Below are 27,825 nucleotides of genomic sequence, written 5' to 3' on the forward strand. Positions count from 1 at the left end.
CACGGTTTCATGTGTTGTAGAATCTCACCAGCTGGATGGTCCCACATGCTCTAGTGCTGCTAGTGACAATTAGCTTTCTCATGAAAACTGTCTGAAGCAGTTTTGGGTATTCTGTGGCTGCAGGTATACTTGTGTCAGATGAAAATCCAGTTTCTGAGTCCTTGGGTCTCAAGAGTAGGAATGCTAAACAATCCTTTCCATGTTTGACAAAATAAATACGTAACTGTATCTTTAAATTGTTACCATATTTCATATTACTTCTCTAGGAGCTTGCTAAAAGCCTCATAGACTGTAAGCTCCTTTTAAAATAATCATGGAAGACTATGCCCTCTTGATGAGAATCAAATACAGATCAAACCTCTACTTCTCTTACAACAATTGCCTGGAAATGAGTCAAAGCCAGTAATCAATTACAAAAATTTGTTTAGAAGTGAGCTGCTTAGAGAAGCATTATGGACACGTTTTCATTTTTAATATACTCAGTTCTATTAAATTAATACAAAAAAACAAGTTACTTTTGAATTTTCAAATATTCAGGTATATTTTTCAGAAAGATTTACATTTAAGTGGTCATCTGTCAAAACATACCAAAATACGTGCTTGCTCAAACAAAAATTTAGCTTTTACAGTATATGTACAGATGTAATGGCTGTTTGACTTGGCAGTTGCATGTGCACAGCCATAACAAGCTGAAGGAAATTACTGAAGTCTGCCAGCTGGAGGACAGTGCAGCATCCATTTGGCAGATGTTTATTTCCTGTGCTGCTCATCAAGCCATAGCTGGCATGTACTGAACCTCTACTGAACCCTAGGGAATGTAATTTCAAACAATAGAGTAAGAAATGCAGGCAACTTCCAACAGGAGGCTATTAAAGAACCTATCCTTCTGTGGGATCCCGCAATACTTCAGAGAAATGGATCCATTATTGTGGGCAAAATGCAGTGCTTGATTCCAGAATACTTGCAGGTAGTAGAACTCCATTTTTATAGGAATTTATATAAAATATTAACAACAAAAAAATGTCAAGTACATAGTACCCAAGTCCCAACAGAGCTCCTGTATGAAAAGAGATGGATCTAATTGTTAGCTTTGGAAGCAGCTTCTGCACTTCCTCCACTCTGCTACAGTCTTCTTTTAAATCTCCAGTAGCAGATCCAGCTCTTCCATAGGCACCCGCACTCTCAGTTCTTTTTCAGTCATGAGATCGAGCGTCTCCTGCAGATCCTCAGGGAAATACTCTACTGCATCCATATAGAGCACCTGGAAAGACAGCAAGAACATTTTCTGTGCTACCTCTCTACCAAGAAACACAGTATAAAGTAAGTAGACAGCAACAAGTCTGTAGCAAGAACATAAGAAATACCATGTATTCTTTAAGGTAATAGGAACAGAATTAGTACTCCTTCAGTGACAGCCAAGTAGGTGTTTAATCAAGTCTTCCAAACTCATACAAAAAGATAAAATGGAGGTCTCAAGAGGCACTGGAGCATTTGCAGCATGTACAGACATTACCTAAGGAGTTGCATTTGCACGTTCTCTCAATAATTTTTATGTATTATTACATAAATTTTTATTTAGCTATGTATTTCTGATACTACCCTGCTCATGATAGAAGTCTGAAAGACTCAATCATTTCTAGATCACAAAGGATTTCTTACTGCCGTGCCTCAATGCAACCCTTTCTGTCCTGAAACACAAACTGCAGTGACTATTGATCATGTTTCCATTTGAGATACATCTCTTATTTGCAGAAAATCCTAACATTACTTCCTCAGAAACCTCTCCTTTCATTTGCATATAACTTCTTACAACAATTACTAAAGCTAAACTTCTTTTCAAATACAAAGCATCAAAAATTAAAATATGATGACAAGTTTACCTGTTTTCTGTGCTTACCTTTGCCCAAGGACAGTTTTGAAGGGCTTTATAAAACAATCCTTTACTTTTTTCTTTCTTTCCTAGTGAAGCCTATGTGATAAAAAAAATGTTCATACTTCAGTGCAGTAATAGCTGAAATACTGAAACAGCTACTTCTGAGACAAAGAAATGATTGCTGAAAAGCTCAGTGTTCCTGCTGAGAAATCATTTTTATTATTTGTTGTGGTAGCTATGTATTTTGTCAGGTTACACTCTTCAAATGTCTTACAGGAGTTTCAAGGCTTTACTTGTAAGACAAGGAAGAGATCCAGGGCTCAGCTATTCAAAGGAACCTGGACAGACCAAGAGCAGAACATGGTGCTTTGGCCACTCCTCTTGATGTGGTATCAGATGCAAACTTGCTGATGGTACAGACTCATCATCAGATCCTTATGGAAGATGTTAAAGGGCACTGGTGCCAGTATCAGTCCCTGGGGTGCAGCACCAGTGGCTGGCAGTTCATGCTGCTGACTACAAGCCTTTGAGCCTGGCAGCTCAGCCACATTCCAGCCCACATCCCTGCCCACTCACCTAAGCCACGTTTCATCAGCAAAGACAAAACAGATCTATAGAACTTTGGGTAATACTGAACAGTCACAACTTCTTCTATATCTGAAAACTTAAATGTTTCCGATTGATTTTGCTTCTCTAAACAACGTCATTCCAAGCCATTACTGTATTTTCCTCCATCTTATTAACATCTAGTAAATACTCCTTGTTGCTCTTGTGAAAAAGGTATCTTCCATGAATGAAGCACTAGTGATAAAATACATTATAGGTGATCTTTAGCATTTGTGCATACTGGGGTGTCATTATTAGTTTTTAAAGAATAACAGTAATTCAGTTGTACATTCCTACATACAAAGTTGTATAAAATATTTACAAACATGTATTTATGTAGAAATGGTCACAATTAACAGTCCCACACAAGAGATCTTGTCAAACACAGAACAAGATCTCTTCTTCCCCTGCCTCCTCTCTATTTCACAGCTTTCTGACTGCTGATCCCCCTCTGACAGCTTATTACACCAGGGGACATGAACAGAAGAGTAACACTGGGGAATGAAAGTTATTACTTGAGTGTTTTCCTCTCCCATATTGTACTTCGGAGAAGCAAGAAAACCAAGATGGCAAAGCTGACTGTATTATTTTATTGATGTACTTCCATGGGGAACTATGGAAGAAACAAACATTATTGCTTTTCAGCATTAAACTGCAATGCCAGTTAAAGAAACTTTTATATGCAGCTTTTAAAAATCAAAAGACTGTCTAAATTGAAGGCAAGTTACAGAAGCTATAGCTATGTTTTGCCTACCGTGCATTTATTTTGCATATGAACTGCACCTCAAGTGTTGAGGGAGCTGGCAGATGTCACTGAGAGGTCACTCTTGACAATCTTTGATTGATCACAGCAACTGGGAGAAGGACCCAAAGACTGAAGAAAGTAAAACATCACTCCTGCTTTCAAGAAGGGGAAGAAGATGTACCAAATGAACTACAGGCTGGTCAGCCTTACCTTGTACCTTGGGAAGGTGACAGAACACCCAACCCTGGAAACCATTTCCAGGCACATAAATGAGAAGAAAACCAGCAGCAGACAGTGTGAATTCACTAAAAGTCATGACTGACCAACTCAATAAACTGCCATGATGAAATGACTGGCCTGGTGTATAAGGGGAGAGCAGTGGACATTGTCTATCTGGACTTCAGTAAAGCCTTTGATACTGTCTCCTGTAAGAGCCTCCTAAATAAGCAGTTGACAAAAGAACTGGATGCACAGACAGTGAGAAATCTGTCTCAAAGAGGGCCCAGAGGGTGGTGATCTGTGGAACAAGTCTAGTTACAGGTCAGCGACTAGCAGTACCCCTGGGTACTACTGGGACCAATCTCATTTAACACCTTTGTTAATGATCTGGCTAACGGTGCAGAGTACACCCTCAGCAAACCTGCAGACCACACCAAACAGAGGAGTGGCTGATACACCACAGGGTCATGTTGCCATCCAGAGGGATGATAATAGGATGAAGAAATCAGCTGGCAGAAGCTCAAAGTTCAACAGGAAGTGCAAATTCCTGCACCCAATACATGCTGGGGTCTTCTCCACCAGAAAGCAGCTTGACATCTGTTGGTGTCTCATGACATACTTTTATCTTTGTAAGATGACAGACACAATGTCTGCATCTACCTTAAGACTACACTGTCAGGAGCTATTACTCCTAATCCACATGAATTACCTTTTCCCTAATGTTCCCAACAATAAGGAGCAGTACAAGTCAAATATATTTCCTTGCAAATCACAGAGGCATGGCAGCATTTAGTATTCATTTTTCTAAGCAGTATTCCAGCTGTGTTCATGAGAATTCCAAATATGGCAAAACAAAGCAAAACAGATATTTTTCTTCTTACCATAAAGTTCAAATACATTCTCCATAGCAGTGGACAATGGGTACCATTTTCACTCTGAACTGCATGTTCAAACAGAGCTACAATCCGATTTGTTAATCCAGTTTCAGGAATAGTACAATGTATTTCACCAACATCTGCCCTGAAACACAGAAGAAACAACAGTCCTTTAAACCCAAGCCAAGGGACCACATCTGGGTAAGAAGGGGTAGAGAACAACGCACTGTCTCTGTTCACAGCACCGTATATAGCCAGGTGTTTTGTAATTTGTGCTATAAACTCAATATTATAAACCAGATTTTTAATACTTGCTAATGCAATCAACACATTTCTAAATAGGAAAATTAGGAAAAAAATATAAATTAGGTATTTTTGTGAAAAATTCACGTAGTATGTTCAAAAATAATTTCTCTTTGAACATAACAATCCACTATCATATGATCTTAAAACAGCCTACTTAAAACAGCCTACAAGATAATTTATCATTCTAAGCTTGGCAGAGCAGCTCAAAAGAAATTCAAATCTGGATCAGCACATCTTCTTCTGGTGCCCAGGCAAGTTTGTTCAAATTTACCCATCACTTCCATAAGGCCATACATTGGTCTGCAATCAAGGTCAAAATTACAACTCTGGATTTCAACCACAATTACAACAGTAATTTTCACCCAGAGATTCAAATCCCTGAGTTCCAGACAGAACACAAAAGCAGGTGTATAGTTTTCACCAAAGCACTGGTTTCCTTCAACAGCTGATACAGACTGGCTTACTGTTGATGCTTGAGCTTGACAAAACAGACTGGAGCACTGATGGCAACATCACTTTGTGCACGTTCTCTTAGCCTGCCAGCTTGTTCCACTCACCATTAACACCTGGCTCCTAACCTATCTGGTTTTTTTATGTGACTTTGAAGTAATTTTCCCTCTCATCTTAACCTTTGCCATGAGGAAAAATTATGTAACTTACTCTGCATGGAAGCCTTGCACCTAACAGCAACTTAAAAACATTCCTGTTTTACCCTTTGTGCTCATTTTTTCATCTGAATTCCATGCACTTAAGGAGAAATACAAACCACAATATGAAATAATAGTCAGACACAGCACAGACATTTTGTCACAACATCACAAAACATTAGTTTTATGCATGACTGACAGGCCACTTATCTCCCTGTTGCAGTAGTTCAGCTCTGCTCTTGCAACACCCAACTTGTCCCTGATAAATATAATCTACAGGAAAGGCTTTGCTAGCAGTGAACAATCTGGAAAGGAACTCAACCTCACAGAGAAAATAATTCTGAAATTTTCAGTTCCAAGTAACAATAATGAAAACCTATCAAAGTGTTAATCTGAAATTAACAGTAAATCAAATCACAATCCTCCTTTACATTTGGTGACTGTAGAATTCTTATAACAATTTAGGATGACACAGACTAACAATTCAGGAATGTCACTATCATGCCTGCCTGTTGCCAGCCTGCAGCAATGAGAGAAGTGGATGCACCATTATTTCAAAGTATACTGATACTTGTGTAATTTCACCAATTGTGAATATTGTGAGCTTACAGCCCTGTAAAACTTCCAGGTAAGTGTTTCCTAGAAATCTGTTGTCATGTGCAGACACTAACAAACAAGCTGTCAATGTCACTGGAGATATGTAGGTAGCAGTGGACAGGCAGCTCCAAACAATGGTTAAGAGACTAAGCTCTAAGAATGCACGTGTACCTTGTTCCTCTTATCTCCTACTCCTTTCTCAGGAGCAAAAAATCTGAGCCCAGACCACTGTGAATTTATGGAATTTCCAGCCTCTTCTACTTAGTAACAGCCCCATACGAAAATTAAACTCTCAAGGACTCACTATGGAAACAGATCTGCCACAACTGTATTTGTGATTCAGGAGTAAAGTAGGGCAGCCAGCTCAGGCAGAAACTGCAGCACAGCTCTGTGTTATGCTCTTCATTGCTGTAGTACTAAACGCAGCAGTTTCTAAGCTCACACTGTGTATCTTGGCCATCTAAGCAGACTTAGTTATTTAAAAATTCCTTAAAGAAATGTGTATCATCCTAATGCTAGTAGCAAGTAATCAAACAAACTCAAACTCAAAAATCTGGCTCAGGAGAAAGGACATAAGGCTATCACTCAGGGCTTTTATTCAGTTCAGGATTCTGCCACTGACTCCCTGTTCAGCCTTGAACAAAAAACCTCCAGCTAAATCTTCTTCACCTGCAAGAAAACTGTGATAGCATTTTCTCTCCTGTGTTGAGTGATTAGACAGATTCAAAACAGCATAACTGTAAGGAACTGCAAGGTGTTACCTCTGGACCTTCTCTGTGAGTTTTTTTCTCATCTGCTCTGCTTGGATTGCAAACAGCCATGGCTCTAAAGAGTTAGTAGACCTTGTGACACTATCAAAAAATCTTCGTGCTTTGCTGGCACTGTGAGACTTCCTTTGGATGTGGATGTATGACCTCCAAAGAGACTGGTTGCTAGGATACCGTTTCAGAGCCTCTGTCAGTGCCTCTCGCAGGGGATTCAAAGGATAAACACTAATTTTCATGTGGAATCTCAGTAAATTTGTATGCAGCAGTGTGACAGCTTCAAGAGCAGTGGGAAAATTTAGAATGCCAAAATTCTCTCCAGTATTTTCACTTTTCTGTGAACCAGAAACTTCAAGTTTTTCTGAAGCCTGCGTATATATTAATACTGCAGCATCAATCCCAACAGTCAAATACTGAAACAGTGCATAACAACCAACCAGGTTAACCAGCTGATCAGTATCATTGACCTGATCCTGATCAGAAACTGCTGTTTTACTTAAGCAATCTTGCAGTGCATGCTCATATGTTTTACGAGCTTTCAAGACATTCACAGGCAACACTTGTCCACTGTAGGGCACATATGGTCCATTTTCAGTCAGTTTGGTCAATATATGAACAGCACGTGACATGACAGCTCCTTCCATACTTTCCAGCAGCTCCACCTCCAGCTGAGCATACAGCAGGCTGAGGCTGCAGAGCTGAGCACTCTTCAATCCTCCTGTCCCTGCTGTGCAAAGAGCTGTGTCAAACACCTTCCTGGAATCATCTGTGTTACCAAGCAGCCACTCTAGGTAGGCATAGAGTTTCCAGAGAGAAAGGTTGTTTCGGTTGTCAGGTGCTTTAAGAAAATTCTTGGCCAACTTTTTACTCTTCCTCCCTTGTGCCTTTAGCTTCTTTTTCTTTTTTGCTTGGAGACAATGAATTACCTGCAGGGAAGAATAAACAGAGTATATTTTGAGAGGGATGGAAGCAGAAAGGAGAAAAAAGCCCCTCATAGCAATTTTTTATAATATAATTACAAAATAATATATTATCGTATAACATTTATGCAAAACTTCAAAAAACAGTTTGCTACAGGTATGCCACTCTTTAACATGTGCTGAAGAAAAGGGGTTTTAGGTTTTCTTTTTTTTTTTCTTTTCTTTCCCCTTGTGCAATCTTAAGTGGCATTTCCTGCCAATCTTAAGTGGCATACTTAGTCCTGCAAGACAACTTTCATCAAGACATCTTAAAATTCAGTATAAACATTATTACAGAAGAAAGCCACACATCACAACTTTGATTATAGGCAGACTCCTCATTACCTTAGATATTTCATACTGTAGCCAACAAATGGCCAGGTTAGATTTTTCCTTTCCTGTAAATATCTGGGACAGAACATGGAAGACATTCTGTATGAACTCCTCTCCTTCTTTGTAGTGGCCTATCTGATGTCTGCCTCGTGACATTGTATCCATATGACCAATACTGTTGAATCCAGAAAGTGGAAAATCAACGGAAGTCAGAGGTTTATCATCATAAAGCACACTGTCAAAGATGTTATTTTCATCCATGGCAGTATAGAGACCGGAAGGAAAGAGTTTACTTGTACATGGAACTCCCAGGAATTGCAAAAAAGAGTACAATAGTTGATGTTGAAGCTTTGGATTAGAAAGACGGATTAAAGATGGTCCAAGATCATCAAATAACACCTAAAAAAATCCAAATTAAAACAAATTCCATTAATTTATGCAATCCAAAGCAGCAAAACTGTAATTTATGTAATTAAAGAACCTTTTCAAATCAATAGTATTTATAATTACTATTAAATAGTATAAATATGTCATTCAAATGAAAAATGGACAAGTTAAACAAGCAATCTGTTTTTCCAGTCAGGCTGCAAATTTGCTATCAAGAGATTTCTTTGCCTGTGAACAACAAAGACCTCCACAGAAAAATTACAAAACTAAGGTCTGGAAGACTTTATTCACAGGCCTTTTAACACATTCAAATTTGAAAATCAATGTCTGACTTGACCTATTTCCCAAGGAATAAAAAATATCCAACCATCTGACTTGAAGGCAATGAAACCTTTGTTTACTTAATGCACATCTCTTCCTAAACACATATTTCTCTGAGATTTCTCCACACAAATGACAGAATCACTGAACAGCAAAGACAGACTATTTTGCCTGCAGACTTTCCAAAGTTTACCATGAGCTTCCCATGGTTTTCAGAAGTCTCAGCACAAAACCTCAGGCAAATTTTGAATTTCAAAGAAAAAAATCTTTTTTCCAAACAAAGAAAAGTAATTTTCCATAAACATGGCAATGAATTCAAATTAAAGGATAACTAGTCTTATCATCTCCCCTTGTTCCATTATATCACAGTGACCTGTCTTTCTGGATCTTCACAATCTTCTTCAGTTTCCTTTTTGGTTTTGTCTGGCCTCCAAGGTAACCAATGCCTTGCCTCCCGGGAATATTCAACATCCAACCAAATATGCCACTTGGGAAGAGTTTTATCTTTTATTTCTTGATCTTCATCTATGTCTTCCTCATCCTCATCATCTAAAATCAAAATCAATCAATATATATACACACAAAATTATTAAAGAAAAATTATCCCACCAAATCTAAAGGCCAGGTATGACATATACTTTAACTACCTTAACAATGGAAATAAAAATAGCGCTAATAAAAAACCACACAAAACGCAGCTGACATTTTCCACATCACAGTTCTGGGTTTTGACTCCAATTCTGTAATAGGAAGGTAGGAAGCTTCCAAACTTTCAGAAGTTGTGAATCAGTGTCAGCACTCAAACTTTTTCACAGGGGAGAAGAAAAAACACTGACAGCCTGTGGAGCATTTTTATCAACAGCAACTTGCAAGCAACAGCCAAGAGTCAGTCATCCTTTTGTGCAATTTACATTCTTCACTTCATACCTGAGCATAAAATTTCAAGTATGCTCTATCAATACTAGTGTGCATAAAACATTTTGAGAAAACCACTGAACATAAAAAAGGGTACTTTAATATTAAACTCTGCAAAACAAGTTTGGCCATGTTGCTTTATAATAAGTGGTATTTTCAACATTTTAATTAATGTGCAGTTGAAACAACCCATGTAGTTACACACACACACAAAAGGATGTGCTCAACTACATTCCACTTTTATGATAATATTTCTGGACTATTGGATACAATTACCATATTTTTCCTCTGACAGCAATATGTTAATTCTGTGTAGAAACTGATGAGCATCTATAGACAAAGGAAAAGCTTGTAGAGATGTTTCTTTTTTATTGCTGAGGAAAAAAATTGCCCTCAAAATTTGATGGTTGCCTGCATTATAAAAATCAAGCTATTTCTACACCACTTCCAAACTCTTGATCTTGATATCTGCCATTAACTAGGTGAAACCAATCCCCAATCCCAATCTCAGTTCTTAAATTTCAGGTAAAACTAACAGGTGGTTGCAAGATTTTTACTCTCTCTATATTTTTGTGATCAATAGTATCCCCTTTAGTCAGCAACTCTATAAAAAAAGACAGCATTTCCACAATCTAATCACAGTTTGAAGAAACCTGACAGTTTTTAATGAACACACTCAATTGAAAATTGCACCTGGACTTTAGGAGTTGACACATATGGGGAAACCACTGGTATATACTGGAGCTGCCCAAGACTGGCAATGGTCCTCTTCTCAATTTGTGAACAAAATGCCTAGAGCCATCAAAAATAAAACTGCTGAACTCAGTTAGGGGCCAAGGAAATTCCATCTCATTCCAGGGACAAGGGAGGCACATAATTATCTTTCAGTTCCTTTGCTTACTAAAAGCAGACCCAAACTTGCTTCACCAGAGTTGCTACAGCAGAAGTAGCAAAAGCAAAGACCACTCATGTTTGGTCAGACACATTCCAGCTTCCTGCTTCCCAGCAAGCTATATCTGCTTGAGAAATAGTCCTTGACATGAAAAGAAGTACTGTAGACCACAAGACAAGGTGAGGCTAAGCAGCAGGGAGTGTTTTCTGCATCCCTGCTCATCCAGAAGCACTTCAGCCAAGTGAGGACACAATTCCTTCATTTTCTGCATCACAAAAAGAAAGGAAATGTTTTCCTCCTATTTTAGCTACACCTTTGCTTGAGAAACTAAAGTCTGATTCTGGAAATAGGATCATAAATCTAGGCATCCTTGAAGCAACTGTCATCTAACAATATAATCCCACTTCACCTTAATAATATGGTGAAAGGGTCTTAAGGGAAGTAGCTTCCTTTTGCTTTTGATGGGCGTGACTCTCTGCCAAGTACTCACATCTCTGGCTTTTTCAACATGAAGTGGAGGATATGCCATCCTCCTAGTTCTCACTGTAGGAAGGGCAACCATGTTCCATAAACAGTATCATACACAGAACATTCCACCCATGCTATTTCCTGTGAAATATGATATTATCTTGATATCAGTAAATATATTTTAAAACTTGCATGCAAAAACATGACAAGAATCAGATTATATCATTCTAATAAAAAAATGTTTAGAAGAACATATAGACATACAGCTACACATACCAGGCTTAAGAACAACCCAGCCACCCTTTTCTTGTTGGTGCATCCATGCTTTCCAGCCTCTTGCTCCTTTTTCTCCAATTCGTGGTTCTCCACTATCCCAAAAGGGTTCAAAGAATTCCACCTGTTGTTTTTGACAGGACCAACCAACCAAAACAAAACACATAGAATAATAATTTTTGCTGTTGTACAGACATTATCTCTGTCAACTTAGGTTTCCCAGACCCTATAAGCATGTATCTGGATACAATTTCTGTATCTGAAGACTTTGTTAGATACTGCTTAAGATTCAGCAGGCACAACTGAGTACTTCAGTTATGGCTGTGGTACACAAGGACTGTCATCAGCTCTTCTCAGGAAAATAAAGATTGTTTTAAAAGGTAGCAGGCTTTAAAGAAAGCAAAATACTTTTGTGCCTACAGTCCTTTATAGATCTTTCAAGGATAAAGATCCAAAGTCCCTAAGGTGTGGCTTTCAGAACCCAAAACTCCCCTCCTCCCTAACTTCTATAGGACCATGAAGAATTTGGCTAATGGAATGGTAATTCAATCACACACCTATGGTCAAATCAAAATGCTACAGTTGCACATAAATATGACTAAAGACAAGAGGAAAAAGATCCATAAAGACTTTAATCTTTCAGGATGGCCAAAAAGGTCAGGGCACTTTCCAGTAAATCAGAAGTTCAGGATTCTAATCCTAGTGACTTTGTCACTGCCAGTATGCAATCAGTCATCTCTAGATTCATCAATTCCTCCTCTGCTTTGTGTATCTTAAGCTCTAATGACAATCTCTCACCCATTAAATGCTTCTGCTGTGTACCAACCCTTGGCTTGGGCACTGAGATGTGACTGTTAATAAAAATATTAATAAAATTTACTCCAAGAAAAACCAAGCATCAACACATGAGAAAATTCCAGGCTTACAGTAAACTGCAAAATATAATTCTGCTCCTTGTGGATTTATTCTTTGCTGCAAGTGAGAAAGTGAACTGTGAAAACAGTAGGGAAACAAGTAATTCCAGACTGAGTCACAACACTTCTGTAAGACAGCAGAATGTGTGATCAGCTGTAAATCTGGCATTTTCCTATTTTCAAGAACTGCATTTTCCAAACTAAACATGGTCCTTTTGAATCAGGTTCCTTTTCATCCTGCTCTAAGATTTTTTAAATACTACAGATAATCATGCAGTTTTTCAAATGACTGAAACTGTAACTACATGTATCTGTGCTACTACACCAACTCCTCCATGATAGCTATGACTGAACTCTAAATTTTAGCTCTTTAAGAAGACACCACTACTTTTTAACCTGTAAGATTGCTCCATTTGTGGGTAACACTATTAATCAAGAGAGCAAGAGCTGGAGTCTGAGTTTCTGGGAAGACAGTGAGGTAACTACAGCAAATTTAATTTTTATCTTCTAGGGCAGCCCAGCTGCCTAAAGGGTGGCCTTTCTACCACTCATTCAAAAGGAAACAGTTCCTAACAGCTCAGTGGGATGATACTACTGGCATCTAAATATTAACTTACTTATTACTAGTGGGGTGCACGTGCAACATCCTCCTGAACAAATTAAGAGAAAAAGTGATTTAGTACTTCAACATTTACCATTATAAGCTGAACAGAATCTCATGGGTCAAATAAAAGGCACTTGAAAGCATGAAAGTCTTCCTAATGTAGCCATCAAATTAATGGAAATAGGTAACAGAGAACCTAAGAAACTCTGGCAAAAACTGTCTGAACTGAAAGATTTTATGTCCTATCAGCTCTATTCATCATAAGTAACAAAACAAGAGCATTTTGGGAGAAAAGAAGCAGGGCAAGTGCTACCTAGACACAGACCTTGGTCAGCTAGCTCCATTTTTTTCCATTTTTAATTATTAAAAATATTAAACGACTGGTTATCACACTTATTATATACAGTAAAAGTAGTAATTCGGCCTGTAGTTCCAGAGGAACCACAAGCATTTTTTCAATGCAAGCATCACCTTGAAGAACATCTAAGTAAGCTGTTATCCAAAATATTTCCCTATGGCCTTAAAAATTCATCAGCATTTTTCTGGTACAGCATTTTTGGTAATACATTAAGATACACACCCATTTAAATGGAAATTGTTACCTGTCCTCTTGTTGGCAGATCTTTTACACTGTCAGGTTTAAAGAAGGTGAAGTCAATCAGAGCCTGAAACAAAGACACTGCTTTCTCAGAATGGCCAGCTTGTCTCAGAAAGTGACATTGCTGAATAAATATGGCTGTAAAGAAAAGATAAAATTTTAGTATTTCAAGTTTTGTTGCAAAGTATTTTATCTGTCTCAGAAAGTGGCATTGCTGAATAAATATAGCTGTAAAAAAAAGAAGATAAAATTTTAGTATTTCAAGTTTTGTTGCAAAGTATTTTATGACAGCCCACAAATACAAAAATACACACACGACATGCTGTAGAACATAATTGCTTTGGAACAGTATCAAAATCCAAACCACGGAGGGTAACCAGCATAAATGCATGTCAAAATGGTCACAGTTTAATGAACTTAATGACTGCTTACTTTAAATGTGCCAAAGAGATGACTTTTTATTCATGTCAAACATGCACTATCCTTACTGATGGAAAGTTAGGCACAATGCTCTGCACTTCACTGTATCCAACATCTGTCACTGTGTCATCTCTGAAGATGCTGGGTGTTATCACAGTGCACACAGGAGGTGATAAGAAGAAAAATCCTTTTTGCCTCAGTTTTGCATGAGATATTTACATTCATAATATATAATTTTCATTCCAATTGTCATTCCCTTTTTCTGTATGTAAGGCCTTAGTTAAGAGAAGTCCAGGCTTCTGGTCAAAATATTACTGCTTAAAAGTAGGGAAAAGCCCTATACCTCACTCTTCAACAAATTATTGTCTAACCACTGCCATACCCCTACTGCACAGTGAACTTCAGTCTCAGCTTAAAAAGGGAAGCAAAGTCCCAGTGTTCCTCTCCATATTTTGCAACGAGAGCCTTCAATGAAAGAGTTGGAGAAGTAACAGGTATTATAAACACCCCCATTATGGGGCAGCTCAAGGACATTTCAGTGATACTCAATCACTCCAAATGACACTCCAGTCTTAACACAATAAAAGCCATTTAAATTGCTTTAAATAATAATAGACTTGCAAAAAACTCCAAGCCCATAAAGACTTAAGCAAATCACTGACAGCTTGGAAAACAGTCAAACAATTCTTTAAATACTACTGTTCCTTCACTAAACACACTATCTTTGGAGGGTTTTAAACAATCCAAATATTAGGTGTCTAGATACACACATGTAACAACATAGATTAGCAGCAACTGCTCTTAATCATCATGATCTTCTATTTAACACAAGGGAAAATATTTACTCCTTTTATCTGAATTTAGACAAGTATCAGACACATAAAAACCTGAATTCAGCTAGAATATACACACTGGGCATTTAATCAATTTTTTTTTGCAAAATCAATGACTATTCCTGCTAACAAAGACTCAGATTTCTGAAGGTATTTATACAACGAAAACAATTATTAAGTTTATAATAACAGTCTTCCCAAGTATTTTAACTAATTTAGGCACTGTGTCAAACTGACACTGAAAAAATTGTCCTTTTCTACTCTCCCAGCTTCAAAGATGAACTTTGATTGAAATACTCTGAATGTAGAAAATGCCTCATCAGGATTTGCTGCCAAACTGGTGCCAAAAATAAATTACAGTGTAAATTTTTCTGCATTTAAAAAAAAAAAAAAAAGTATTTGATGAAATGCAAAGATCAGCATTTTCTTTGTGGCAAAAACTGAAAACAGCATGAATACATACTTAATTCAGTCCATGATGCTAAGACAGTTCTGCAGCTGAACTGACCTAGAGGATAAGGATGTTTCTCTCCAACCAGGGGGTGTAATTTCAAAAACAGAACTCTGTTTACAGAGCAAAAATTAAGAATACTTTATATTAATCTGCTTTATATTAACAGTTCCTAGTAAATTTAAAGTATTATAAATTGTTATCTCAAAATTTACGTAAAAGCTGATCTACCATTTTAAATTCAGCTTTACCTTTTTTAAATTTCTCAATACTTAAAAAACACCTATTTCCAAGCAGATAGTACTCCATACTGAACTGAACACTAGATGGCACAGTCTCACACTATTTAAAATTAGAGCTCTTACACTTTGTCCTTAGGAAAGGTCAAAGGTTGAAGATATAAGCTTAATGCACATCTACAGTGCTACTCACCTCATAATTAGTTTGTGAAATATTCTGTATATTTATCTTAACGAACAATTTGGTAACCTTACTACTAAGTACACTGTCAATTAAAACTCAGCCCAAGAATGACATAGTTGAGTCACTAATAAAGAAATCTCAAATCAATAAGTCTCCCAGTGAAATTTCTCTAATGCTATAATTTGAATTCTGAAGAGGAAAAATAAAATACTTTAGAGGGTTCATAAACAAATCACTGTAGGCTTAAGACAGAACAAGAAGTTACTTGTGGTTCCATTCCACTCATGAATTTGAGTTCATTTTCATTTTTAGTTATCTATGGATTTTGCCAGCAAAAAAGTATTTAGAAAAATATCAATCTAATATTAGTTAACTTGCTAAAGGAACTCTATTATAAAAAATTCTTATAGCAGTTGACAAACTGCTTCATGAGTTTGCATTCCATGAGTCACATACATTCAAATATGTGCAGGAAAACAAACTGGAAGGAAAATCTTCTTCTTTCCAAAACCAGATTCTGAATAAAACCTTTGTCCTGAGAATCACTGATTAGTGTACAAAGTGACTGAAATATTGGAAATCAGACACAGCAGAAGCAATTAGAAGTTATCAGGCTGTACAATATCCACTGGCCAGTAGAGCATTTTTCCTTTGCAGCACTTTTTGCAGTGCTTGATCCACAATGAATCAGCCAAAGACCATATGAGATCTGAACACCTGAAATCAGTTTGATAACTTAGCATCTCCATCTATAAGTCCAGACTGGATATTGCATAACATCATTGCTCCACCAGGAATTACAGGACTGGATAAAAATAAGAGGTTTCTTGGACTACGATGCACATGAAAAAAATGGACTCCTCCATAACAGTCTCTTAGATTGAAAATGAATTTTAGAATTAAAAAAAAAAAAAAAAGGCAAGTCAAAAATATTAATGGTGACACTAATCTTTTCCCCTCCTCAATGTATTCACAGATCAATAATCACAATGACAAACCAAGGTAGAGAAGTAAAATTGAAATTGATAGGTTAAGTCATGTAGCTCCAAATAAATTTAAAGACCATGCCAGAACTGAGCATGAACTCATTTCTTTCCTGAATCCACTCCAGCATCCTAACTATCTGACTTATTTTCCTTCCAGGGATAATTATATAATAAATTATAAAGTGGTAGATGTATGCATAGAAGAAATACAAAAGGCATGACCACATGGTATTACAGCTTAGAATTCTCTATCAGACTGGGATTCTCAACAAAATTTCACATCAGACTTGTAATGTTCCTTCTCTTTTCTGGATTAAAGTAATCAATTGTAAAACTTCTGAAAAAGAGATAATTACTTTTTTCACAAGTCTGCCTTTTATAAAAGCACATCTCCTGGCTGTTGGCTGTGATTCTCCAGTCTTGACATTGTACTATAAACCACTCAGCACATTAGACTTTAATGGATGCTGTATCATAAACTGTCCTGGGGAAGAGAAGGATCTGCTATATCCATATTTGGCTGGAATATCTGCTTCAATTCTCAGCTAAGAAACCAGGATGCCTGGCATTTTGAAGAGAAGAGAAGCTTCACGCAATACACAGGAAAATCTGTTCTTAATGCAGTTAGCTGCTGCAAAGAGCAATCCGACCATAATATGCAGAAAGAACCTTACCCAGCATAGCTTCTTCAGTGCCAGGCAGCAGAGGATGGGATACCATGCTGCCATCCTGTACAGCTGCCAATGTTGTAAAACATTTTCCATAGAGACTGTTGATCTTTGAAACAGAAAAGGTAGTGAACTGACTTTGACAGAACAGGAGGTATTTCTTCCACATCTCTGGATTATTTGGATGTAAAAAAATTAGCTTCTGCCATTCTTTGATCACAGCTGGTGGTTCCCAGAATTCTGTGCAAAGCTTCAGCCTGGCAAGTTTCAGATCAACATTACTCGGATTGCTTTCAATTGCCCTCTCTAAAATGGCCAGTTTCTTTTCCAAGATTAACTTGAGTGATTTTCTCCTTAATTCCTGCTCTCCCTTACTGGCATAAGGGCTAGGTCCTCTCATTAATTCATCCTAAAACAAAAAAAAAACATCATTACAACCTTAGGAAGAACGATCACTAGAATCACAAGAATGCTGACATTTGTGAAGATGAGTTCAGTTCACTCTTCAAGAAAAAGAAAATAATATAATGTTCATGTATTTATTAGTTATAATAAGCAACAAGGTCCGTTAAAATACATACCTGAAAGGAAATAAATTCCATCCAAGCATTAATATCTCTTGGGTTTTCTCTAACTTTCTTGTTATATTCTTCCACTTTTGTCATTAGAATGGAGTTCATGTTTATCCCAGGCTCTTGACTTGTTTGCTGTGTATTTACAGACTCATTGTCTGCACTCTTGCACCCTTTTCCTTGTAGCCACACTGTGGTTGATGGATCATAAATCCCAAGAGGATTTACTTCTGTTGTGTCAGAAGAATCATCAGTTTCCACTTGGGAGACTGGTATAAAAGCAGGTGGATCAGACGGAGAATTTTTATTACAAACAAGAATCCCATCTGTGTTCAGCATCTTCACATTGTTCTTTGTAAAGTAGCGCTCAGGTCGACTCTGTGCTTGCTTCCTTTTTGATGCAGAACTGTCCCAAGTTATGCACTGTTTCTTTGCATCTATGCCAAGACAGGACTCTCCTTTCCTTTTATACCTTGGAAGGGAAAATACACATCAGGAAAGACAGCTCCTTTTTGAAAGAAATACTTTAATTCAAATTAACCCAAATAATGTATGCATAGACTTTCAAAATGTAAGAACCTGGTAAATTTCTGCTTAAGACTTCAACTTATCAATTCCTTCAGTACCATCATGCTTTTACTATCATACTAAGCTTCCTCTGAATTCAACAATATATGTCATACTCAGAAAATAGCTCTTGCTGAGCTTGCCCAGGTCCCTCTGGATGTCATCCTGTTCTTCAGGAGCATTAACTGCACTACTCAGCTTAGTGTTGTGAAACTTACTGAGTGTGTACTTGATCCTGCTGTCCATGCCATTGATGAAGAACACATTAGGTAGCAGCACAGACCCCCTAGGGATATCACTTGCCACTGACACTGGCCCAATGCCAAATCAAATTTTGAAATAAGCTACTCAGTTATTTTTTCCCATCTTCTATGTAAAAATGCTGCAGACAGACTCACGTGACTCTGTGATAGTTTGGATACAAACAGAACAACATTCCATACCTTGCTATGTCCCCACGATACAAGGATTTGTAGGCCCAGTTTGCAGGGTCTGGTTTCTTGTCTATCCGGAAGGTGTCTGCTCTGGGGGCCTGGATATCATCGAGCCAAATAGAGTGACTGCTGCTAACACCTGATGCTTTCTTACCTAGACTGCAGACCAGGAGAAGAGATGTATTCTAGGCCTTTGTGCACATATTCAGCATTCACATAACCCAAGACACATTAAATTTCTGTAGTTCACAGTAATTTAACTTACTCAAACTCATTGTACATGATCCACTCTTGCAAAGTCAGTCCCACGCTTTGAATAAAACAATTAGAAATACCCTAATAATACCATCAAATCAAAACACTGAAAGTCCTTGCACTTCCAAAATATAAATTTATGATTATGAAAGGTAATAACCAGATTTAAACAATCAATTTAATCAATAGCTCGGCACACTATAATCCAAAAGCCACATATTACTACTTTCAAAATTTACTCTTGTCTTGGCAAGATGTTACAATCAAGAAAAACAAGATAATCTGTAAGAGGACTGACTAGCTGTAATTATACCCATGCATTAGATAAAACAGCGTGTATCAAAGTGGTTTATGGATCACAGTTATACAAATGAACTTAAGTGGAAATTGCAACCTGCCTCTGAACTCTAGATAACTCTGAATTTCCAATCTGAATTCATGGTACAATTATGTGAGTTTTAGAGTCTTGAAAAGTTTTCTAAAATTTCACAACACTTTTCACATTCAGAGCAATTTTGTGGTTGAGGTTTCAAAACCAGACTTTTGAAAATTCAATATTCTCTCAGCATCAACAATTTCTGGATAGTAAGAAAAGACACTGTGAAAGAACTTTAACACTTTCATTTGGGCAAAGCATTGGCTGTCTGACCCAACCTGGCAAACAGCTTATGAACCACACCCAGGCACCCTTCCAGCATGGATGAGTGATGGGACTGAGCAGAATGGGTTCAGCATCCGAAGAGTTTTTACTGTCCTTCCTCACAGTCAAGGAAGCCTTAGCCACCACAAGCCAATAAAAGTTCTCATAAAGGAGGAGGAGACACATTGGGCTAAAGGTATCAGACACCATCGGCAGTACCTCTGCCACTCTTCCACAGGGAAACAATGTTACCTTGGCATAGACACATCCCAACAACCTGCGCTTTCAGCTCCTGATTAATCCCCCTTGAGAAAAGTAGTAAATTGGGGGAAATTCAAAGACTATCCAGACTACATTAATTGTAACAACAATTTCTTAATGTCACCAAACCCTCACTCTCTCCACAGGAGTAGCTGCAGTGTGTGAATTAGAGCCAGAGCTGCTGAAGCCAAAGAAAACACAGGAACCAGGGAATCAGAGAGAGGCAAAATGGCTGCTCAAGCTAGCAAACGTGAGAACCAGGAGAAGGTGACTCACTGCCAACTGGACAGGGCCACTTGAAATGTTAAAAACCCAGCAGCCTGAGGGAAGCACTGCTAGGTATGCCAAACCTCGATACTTGCTGCATTCACAGAACCTCTTTTGCAGCTCAAAGATCACGATAGTCACTACATGCCTATTTTCTTGTTCAATAAAAAATAACATCTCCACTAATTACACAGTACTTTAGAGCTCCTGGAATTAACAAAGAAGATTTAATAAAACAATTTCAATTGCTCAAATATTCATATAGAAATATCACAAGCAGAATGTATGAAGCAAAATATATGGATATAAAAGAAGTGTTAAATCATAAAACAAATTTTGTCTTAAAATGAAAAAAAAAGGACATGTTAACTCTGTGAGGAGGAAGTTACATTATAAGGTAAACCCAGTCACATATTAAGATTTTTGCACTAATTAAGAATGTTTAATGCAGTCGCTTTCCAAACTCTCACAAAAGATCTGTGAAAAGAAACAAGATGCTTACAAAAACTGAACATAAGCCTCTACATGACTTAGAAATTTATTTCATTACCACCATACCGTGCTTTGCTCTGTACAACAGCACTTCATGGACTATTTTAGTCACAGTTTTTTGACAGGATTAAACAAGCGGTTCTAGATCTAGAACCACCTAGCTTTGAATGCATGTTTAGTCCTACAATGCTTAGAAAAAGATGATCAACCAATGGTAAGAATGTCAGTTGAAGAGACAAGCACAAGAACACAATGAATTTACATCTTGCATAGTGTTAATATTTACATACTTTGTTGCTGCTTCCTTTTCACTACTTTTGCCACTTCCTTTGTCCTTGATGTGCTTAGTGTCCACCTCTGATTCGCTGCTACTGGAATCCCCTTTGGTTTTCTTTTTTGTCTTCTTATTGTGGTGATGCTTCTTCTTTTTCTTTTTCCTTTTCTTACTCGTCTGTTTCAGACTCTCATCTGTATCACTCTCCTCTGACAACTCAGATTTTGAGGAAGTCCTGCTTGGAAAAAAGTGTATGCATTTACATATACCTATACAGCTAAGCAGTAGAACTATTACAGACCACCACCGTAAGAAAGTTCAGAACGTTTTATTCTTTACCTTTATTCTCCCTGTAGTTTTTTGAGATGGTAGCAGTAATATATACAGCAAAAGTGATCTAAACCTGCATTAAATCACAACTACATTTTTCAGCTGCTGGAATTACTGACAGCCAGTCATAATGTTTTAATTGTCAAAGCATTTTGATGTGTGATCTATACAAACAGCCATCTGTTAACTCTGCCAAATTAAAGCAGATGATCAAGATGATAAAATTTCCTAACTTTGCTAAACAACTTAGGTCATGATAAAAGACTGAGAAATCTTCCACTGTGACCTGCAAAAGAAACAAGCCTTATTTTTTTGTTCCCTGTTTTTTTATGACTTATATAAGAAGTATCAAAACCACACTTTAAAAATCCCTTCCAGATTAAAAAAATCAAATCTACTAACAAAGAAACAGTTTTTGATGACTACTGAACTAATGTTATCATATAATACAGTATAATGCAATAAATAACACTACGTACAACAGACAACCGAGTTATTGAGAGATCACACAAAGGACACACAGTTTTGTCAAAACATGTCTATATTACTGTACATACCATGTATGTACAGTAATATACATATGGTGATTTTTCAGGAATGAGATTGGCAGCTTCTGTAGTGCGCTGGTGCAGTAATAGTGCATCTTCTGCAGAGAAGCTTGGGTTAATAAGCCAGTCTAACTCTGTAGGAAAAAAAAAAACTCCCACACTTAGTAATTAAATGAATAATCGAGGTCTTCAGTCTAACTCTGTAGGAAAAAAAAACCTCCCACACTTAGTAATTAAATGAATAATCGAGGACTTCCCTAATCCTTAATTAAAGCACAAGCTCTTTTAAAATTTTTTTCTGCAGTCTTTCAATGAAAGGAGTGACAACTCCCATTATTCCTAATATATCAATAAAAGAAAATATAGTATTTCAGAAATAAGACATCTTAAGCAACAGCCCTGACAAAATTTTTTAAGGACACTAATAAAAAAGAAACCAAAGAAGAACCATTAGCAGATCTTTAAAACAAACATGCATACTTCTGCAAATCAAACAAAAGAAACCTCTCAAAACCACCTACCAGGTTGGAACAATTAGTTTTTATTGAACTGGGATGAAACCAATTAGTTTTTATTAAATCAAGTACCCAAGTAATAGGCAAAACAACTCCCAAACAACAAACACCCAAACATTTTTCTGCATGCTATTTTTTGACAAAGTCCTTTTCAAAGATAAAATTAATACGGTGGGTTTCTTATGTCACTCTATCTGATGGTAACTTGCAAAATCCTTACCTTTGTGAAAATACAGTCCTAAAAATATTTGAAGAAACATAGCAGAATATATGACAGATAAACAAAACATTGATTGTATTTCAAACAGACAATGCATGTAAGTGCAAGACTAAGTATGGAAGAAGACGTGCTTAGGTGTGCTTGGTTTTATAAAGATATTCTCTATCATGACCACCAATCATCATAGACAAGGGAGCTTGTATCAAATTAACAGAGACTAAGGTTTTGAATTTGACAACTACAACCTGACTGCGTTCATTATTGAGTGCTAGTAGATAAGCCAAGTACAGCACCCAGTCCAGTGAACGTATCAAAACCAGTTCTTCAGCAAACGTGGCTGCTTAGAGCTTATTTCTGCAAAAGGATATAATCACCCACTTCAGCTGACCAGCATGTTCTACAGCCACACTCAACTTGATACATGTAATATTTCATTAGCTCACATCAGCAACTGTTTTTCAAAAAGTAAAAACTCAACTGTGAAATGGGTGATTTTTCTGGTCTCCACAGAGAAATCATAAAGATGATGCTTAATCTTTACATTATTTCAAGGGTCACTTTAGACATTCAAAAGCTAATGAAGAATGATGATTGCTCAGTTCCCTCTCCATTCCAAAATAACATCACTTAAATGCAGCTCTGAGAAAAAGAAAATGTGAATGCAATTGCATACATACAATTTCTCATTATTTTAAGTTAAAAGACATGGAAGCATTATTCATTCTTTTACACATGACTCAGTTCAGGCATTCTTAAATACTGAACAACAGAATGAAAAGCAGCTTTTAGCTTCTGAATTTGGTCTCATATAACAAAAGGTAAGCAGGACAAAAGGAAGAGGCTATTTCAAGAGACATTGAAGTACACTCTACCTTAATAATGGCAATTTTTCAGGAATGAGATTGGCAGCTTCTGTAGTGCGCTGGTGCAGTAATAGTGCATCTTCTGCAGAGAAGCTTGGGTTACTAAGCCAGTCTAACTCTGTAGGTAAAGAAAAGTGTGAGATCAGTACAAATTAGCTGGCTGTGCTTTTTTAAGCTGGGGGTTATTCTAGTCAGCAGACAGTTAAATTCACAGCAAATGTCACAAGACATGTGCAATAACTGACCATACTGGAAAGCACTCAATGAAATTTCCATTTAACTCATACTGAAAGCAGATTTCATGTTTAATACACAGCTCTATACATAAAAAAAAAAAAAAAAAATCTATCCAGCATTCATTTTTATAATTTAAAAGTTCTAACTTTATATATTTATAGACTGCATAAATTTGTTATATATGTGTGAGATAATCTACTGTATCATAATAAATTTACTACTGTATATCAATTATACATTAATTTCTATATACAATATAGAATAGAAATATTTACATATTTTAAAAATTAAATTTTAAAATTACAGAAAAGTGTAATTAAACAAAAGGTATAGTTAATGAATGCAATAAAGCTTATACAAACTTACAAAAGTGTACTTTACTGACTGTGGAAAATATTCTTAACACAGTTTTATTGATAGGCACATCCATTACTGATAAGAATACTCAAGTGTTTTATATATGGCCAAAACATGGCACTGGATTCTCAGTTCTCTAACCACTGAACTATCATTAGACCTTTCAACAATGTTAAAGAAAGCTATTTGATGCTAATTTGGATACACTAGTCAGCATTAAGCATCCTGCATCTAAATCACCAGATAAGATCAGACATGGACAAAACATGGAAGGGAAACTTTTTGTCACCATTTTACTGATATTAAAAGTGTCATAACGATTTTCAGAGTTTTCATTTCTAGAATTCCTTTAAGCATGTGAAACTTCTTAGCTATCAAACAACAAAAGTTATTTTGCATAAATAGAGAACTCAACAGCAGTCCCTCCAGTGCCACATTGACAGAGATAACATGAGGAACAAATTTGGTCTCCCTGCCTCTCCTCCATGCTCTTTACGATCACTTTTGCCTCAGTGTTCTTCCTGTCACAATCCTGTCTTTGTGCTCTTGACTACACTGACCTCTACTCCTTAAACAGCAAGAATTCATTGTCTGTCAAGCCATATGTCTCTCTTCCATTTAAAGTATTTCTTTCAGAAACAGAATTTTGGTATGAAAAGCTTTCTTCTGTCTCATGTCCCTGAGCTGTCGTCCACAAAAGGATTTAAAGCAGAGTAGGCTGCAAAACAGTTTGTTAACCTAAAGTTAAACATATCAAGAAATACATAAAGCAAAGCTACAGTTCATGTTTCCCAAGAGTCCACCCCCATTACAAAAGTCCCCATGAGGAGTGATCACCTCCCTGGCTCTTGAACCTCCATCTCTGTGCATGGGAGAATCCACAATTCATGGCACTCTCAAGACCAAAACACACTTCCCATGACCAGCCCAACTATGCTGCAGAACACCACCATGCACCATTTCCCAGCCTGCTCCTGTAGCTTGGTTCTACCTGAGCAGGTAAGATCAAACTGCATCTTGAATGCATTGAAGAATCACTCAAGCCCTGTGGCACAGTCAATACACCTCTGTGGCTACAGCAGGGAAGTTCAGAATTCCCCAAGTACAGTATCTTCTGAAGAATTTAACCAAACTGATCTAACACTCAGAAAGAAATGAGCAATTTTTGCCATTATGCAACATGCAAGTTCAAACCGCTTGTAAATAATCTCAAGTGAATCAGTTAGCTGGATGCAAGCATTTCAAACATCACAATGCACTGCAAACACTATCTCTTCACTTGTTAGGCTTTTTTCTTGTGGAATGCCTAAAAAGTTTATAATTTTTACAGAGCAGATATAAAATACCTACTTTTCAATAATATGCATGTACTTGTTACATGTTTATGAACAGCAGTAATCCAATGACATTCTCTTTATACCTCCTCAAGCAAAAAGAAAAATTAAGAATTTACAGTGCATGTCTACAGAGACAATTTTTAAGAGTTACATGAAGCCTTTTCTTGCCTCTCAGGATCTTGAAAATCTGCTTTCAGCAAAATTCTCTGCATCATCTGACCTACAGCACAGTTCAGCCTGCAAATAATGCTTATTAATGTCAGCAGGGTTACTTATCACCACTGCTCTCATCATGGCTACAGATAAATTCACAATTTATCTTCCACCAAACACTAATTAAGCTTGACAACATAATTATATCGAAGCATATAGAAAATTGCAGCACTCTAGAGGCTGCTGCAACTCAGCAACTGGGCAGCATAGGAAGCGTAAACACCGCTTCTGTTTCTGTTTCAGACAGCAATTCCACTTTAGAAATGGTTTAGGAAACTTTTTAAAAGTATGAGAAGAGTGGTTGGCTGCATGAAACATGACCAACATGTATACATTATTACTTCAACTTTTACAATAAAGCTACAAAGCAGTCCTAAATGTCTGTTAAAAGCACCTTAGTTTTACGTAACATTAAAATCAAAATACTCTGGGATCTCTGTATTATGATGCACTCTGGCTTCACATCAGGTCTGAGCAGAGAACCATCTATCAGAGAGACAGATGCCTGTCAAGTTCTCAAGTTCTCACAAGCTGAATGTGTGAAATTTGATACACACCACCATAAATGTGGTTCTGAGTTAATATTTAATTTTTACAACTCACATTAAAATGTCGTTGCCAACAACAAAGTACAGTACTTATTAAAACATAAACCAAACAGATTATGTTCCACTTTTGTCAATAATTCTCACACAAAAAGCTTCCAGTATACCAAAGTGCAGGTCATAAGCAGTGCTAACAACAGAAATCTGGATTTAAAAGTCAGTCTTACACCTTTTCCTTTATAATGTGATCTTCCAGACAGGTGGCCTGAAGTGACATAGGCTGCTGTAACAAACTTAAAGTCTAAATTCCTAAAGCTTTAAAATACAACCAAAGTCTTATTACCTGAGAATTTTACCGTATCTCTGCCTGACAGAGCAGCTCCTCTATTCCTACAAACTGTAGTTTGGGATCTTATTATGTCCACTACTCCCTCCACCAAATGCCATTACCAGAAAGGATCCTGAATGCAGCTAGAACATCTCTGTACTGGCAGAGCGAGTGTCAACCACTGTGATGCCGTCAGGGGCAATGCAGAAGCGGCTACAACAAGAAGCTGATGCACCATACCGACTGCACCAAACACACAAGAAATGTAGCCTAGGTAAATAATTCTCTGCTTTCCCTTTGCTGTGGTGTCCAGGGAATGGGAAGATTTAAGGGTGGCAGAACCTGACAAGCAAAAGGAAGGGCTAGTTCAAATCCTGTTCAGATTAGTAAACTTAGTACCTACCTCACCGCTTGGCATTATACCAGAAAGTGTTATTTACTTTAGTATTATTATTTATTTAATTAAAAGTATGACCCTCTAGACATCAACTGCAACAGCCAATGTGATACAAAAAATCATAATCTCATTTGTAACCTTCAAAAAAAGTCTTTTACAACTATGATTCGGCTTAATAAGCAAGGAATTAATACTTTTCAAGAAATCCAAAGCTAGTGGGGAAAAAAAAGAAAAAAAAAAAAAGAAAGAAAGTAACAAAACCAACGACAAACCAAAAGCCCCGGTGCCGCGCTCCGCAGCCTCTGGGGGCGATGGGCCCGAGCCCGGCGGCAGCACCGCTACACGGCGGGGCGAAACACGGCCGGAGCGGGGCCGGCGGCGTGTGCCGAGGGTCACTGGAGAGCTGTTAAGGGAAAGACGGTTCTTCCAGGACTTTACCTCTCGTGGAGCCCTCGGAGCTGCCGGCGGGGGGCTCCCCGGGCTGGGCGGCGCCGGCGAAGGCCGGGAACAGCGCCATGTCTCGGCCGCCGCCCCCCGCCCGCGCTGCCGGCGGCAAGATGGCGCCGCGGCGCCGAGCGCGCTGGGAGCGGTAGTTCTTCCGCCCAGCTCCAAGATGGCGGCTGGGGGCAGGGAGGCTGAGCGCTGCGGTCGCTGCGGCCTGGCGGCTTTCTGTGGGCCTCCGCCTACCGTGCGCCCTCCGCCGCCGCACTGCGGGACTGGAGCTGGGAACTGCTGCGGGAAAAGGCGGGAGGGAGTTTCCAGAGCCAGCCCGTCCTTCCCACCGCCCTCATCCCTCATGAAGCTGTCCGGGAAGGAAGGCCCGAGCGGTGTCTCCGGAGGCTGGAACGCTCGGCTGTGTGAAAGATTGCTCGGCTGTGAGAGGCCGGGCGGCCTCTGTTGGCAGTCAGGGTGTGCCTGGAGGGCCGCTACCCTGGCAGCCTGTGTCAGCGCCCTCAGCGAGGGCACGGGGACAAATCACCTCCTGCACCTTGGCCTCCTGACCGGGGAGTCACCCGCGAGTCTGATGGCATCCATGAGCCTGCCCTCCACAAAGGAACTGCAGAAAGAATTGTTTATGCTTTTCACTTTGTGCTTT

General features: G+C 38.0%; 1 protein-coding gene across 1 annotated transcript; it reads right to left on the minus strand.

Moving 5' to 3' along the window:
• Nucleotides 1-461: 461 nt before the first annotated feature.
• NRDE2 (NRDE-2, necessary for RNA interference, domain containing) lies at nt 462-27,370 on the minus strand. The gene is made up of 14 exons (XM_041472107.1): nt 27,168-27,370; nt 23,325-23,433; nt 20,856-21,074; nt 18,660-18,809; nt 17,659-18,121; nt 17,084-17,486; nt 13,301-13,434; nt 11,184-11,304; nt 9,006-9,181; nt 7,937-8,323; nt 6,630-7,558; nt 4,325-4,463; nt 1,898-1,969; nt 462-1,261 (listed from the first exon to the last, which is right to left on the minus strand). The coding sequence occupies exons 1-14, from the start codon at nt 27,244-27,246 to the stop codon at nt 1,136-1,138; spliced, it is 3,507 nt and encodes a 1,168-aa protein (XP_041328041.1). The 5' UTR covers nt 27,247-27,370; the 3' UTR covers nt 462-1,135.
• Nucleotides 27,371-27,825: the final 455 nt, after the last annotated feature.

The sequence above is a fragment of the Pyrgilauda ruficollis genome, unplaced genomic scaffold (assembly GCF_017590135.1).
Source record: "Pyrgilauda ruficollis isolate IOZ18807 unplaced genomic scaffold, ASM1759013v1 scaffold28, whole genome shotgun sequence".
Classification (NCBI taxonomy): domain Eukaryota; kingdom Metazoa; phylum Chordata; class Aves; order Passeriformes; family Passeridae; genus Pyrgilauda; species Pyrgilauda ruficollis.

Excerpts from the sequence above, each read along its gene's own strand:
- NRDE2 (XM_041472107.1), bottom strand. The coding sequence starts at position 27,246 with ATGGCGCTGTTCCCGGCCTTCGCCGGCGCCGCCCAGCCCGGGGAGCCC. Across the intron at positions 11,305-13,300 it reads ATCTGCCAACAAGAGGACAG|GTGGAATTCTTTGAACCCTT; the intron begins GTAACAATTTCC and ends CAAAAACAACAG. Across the intron at positions 9,182-11,183 it reads CTGGGTTGTTCTTAAGCCTG|ATGATGAGGATGAGGAAGAC; the intron begins GTATGTGTAGCT and ends TTTTGATTTTAG.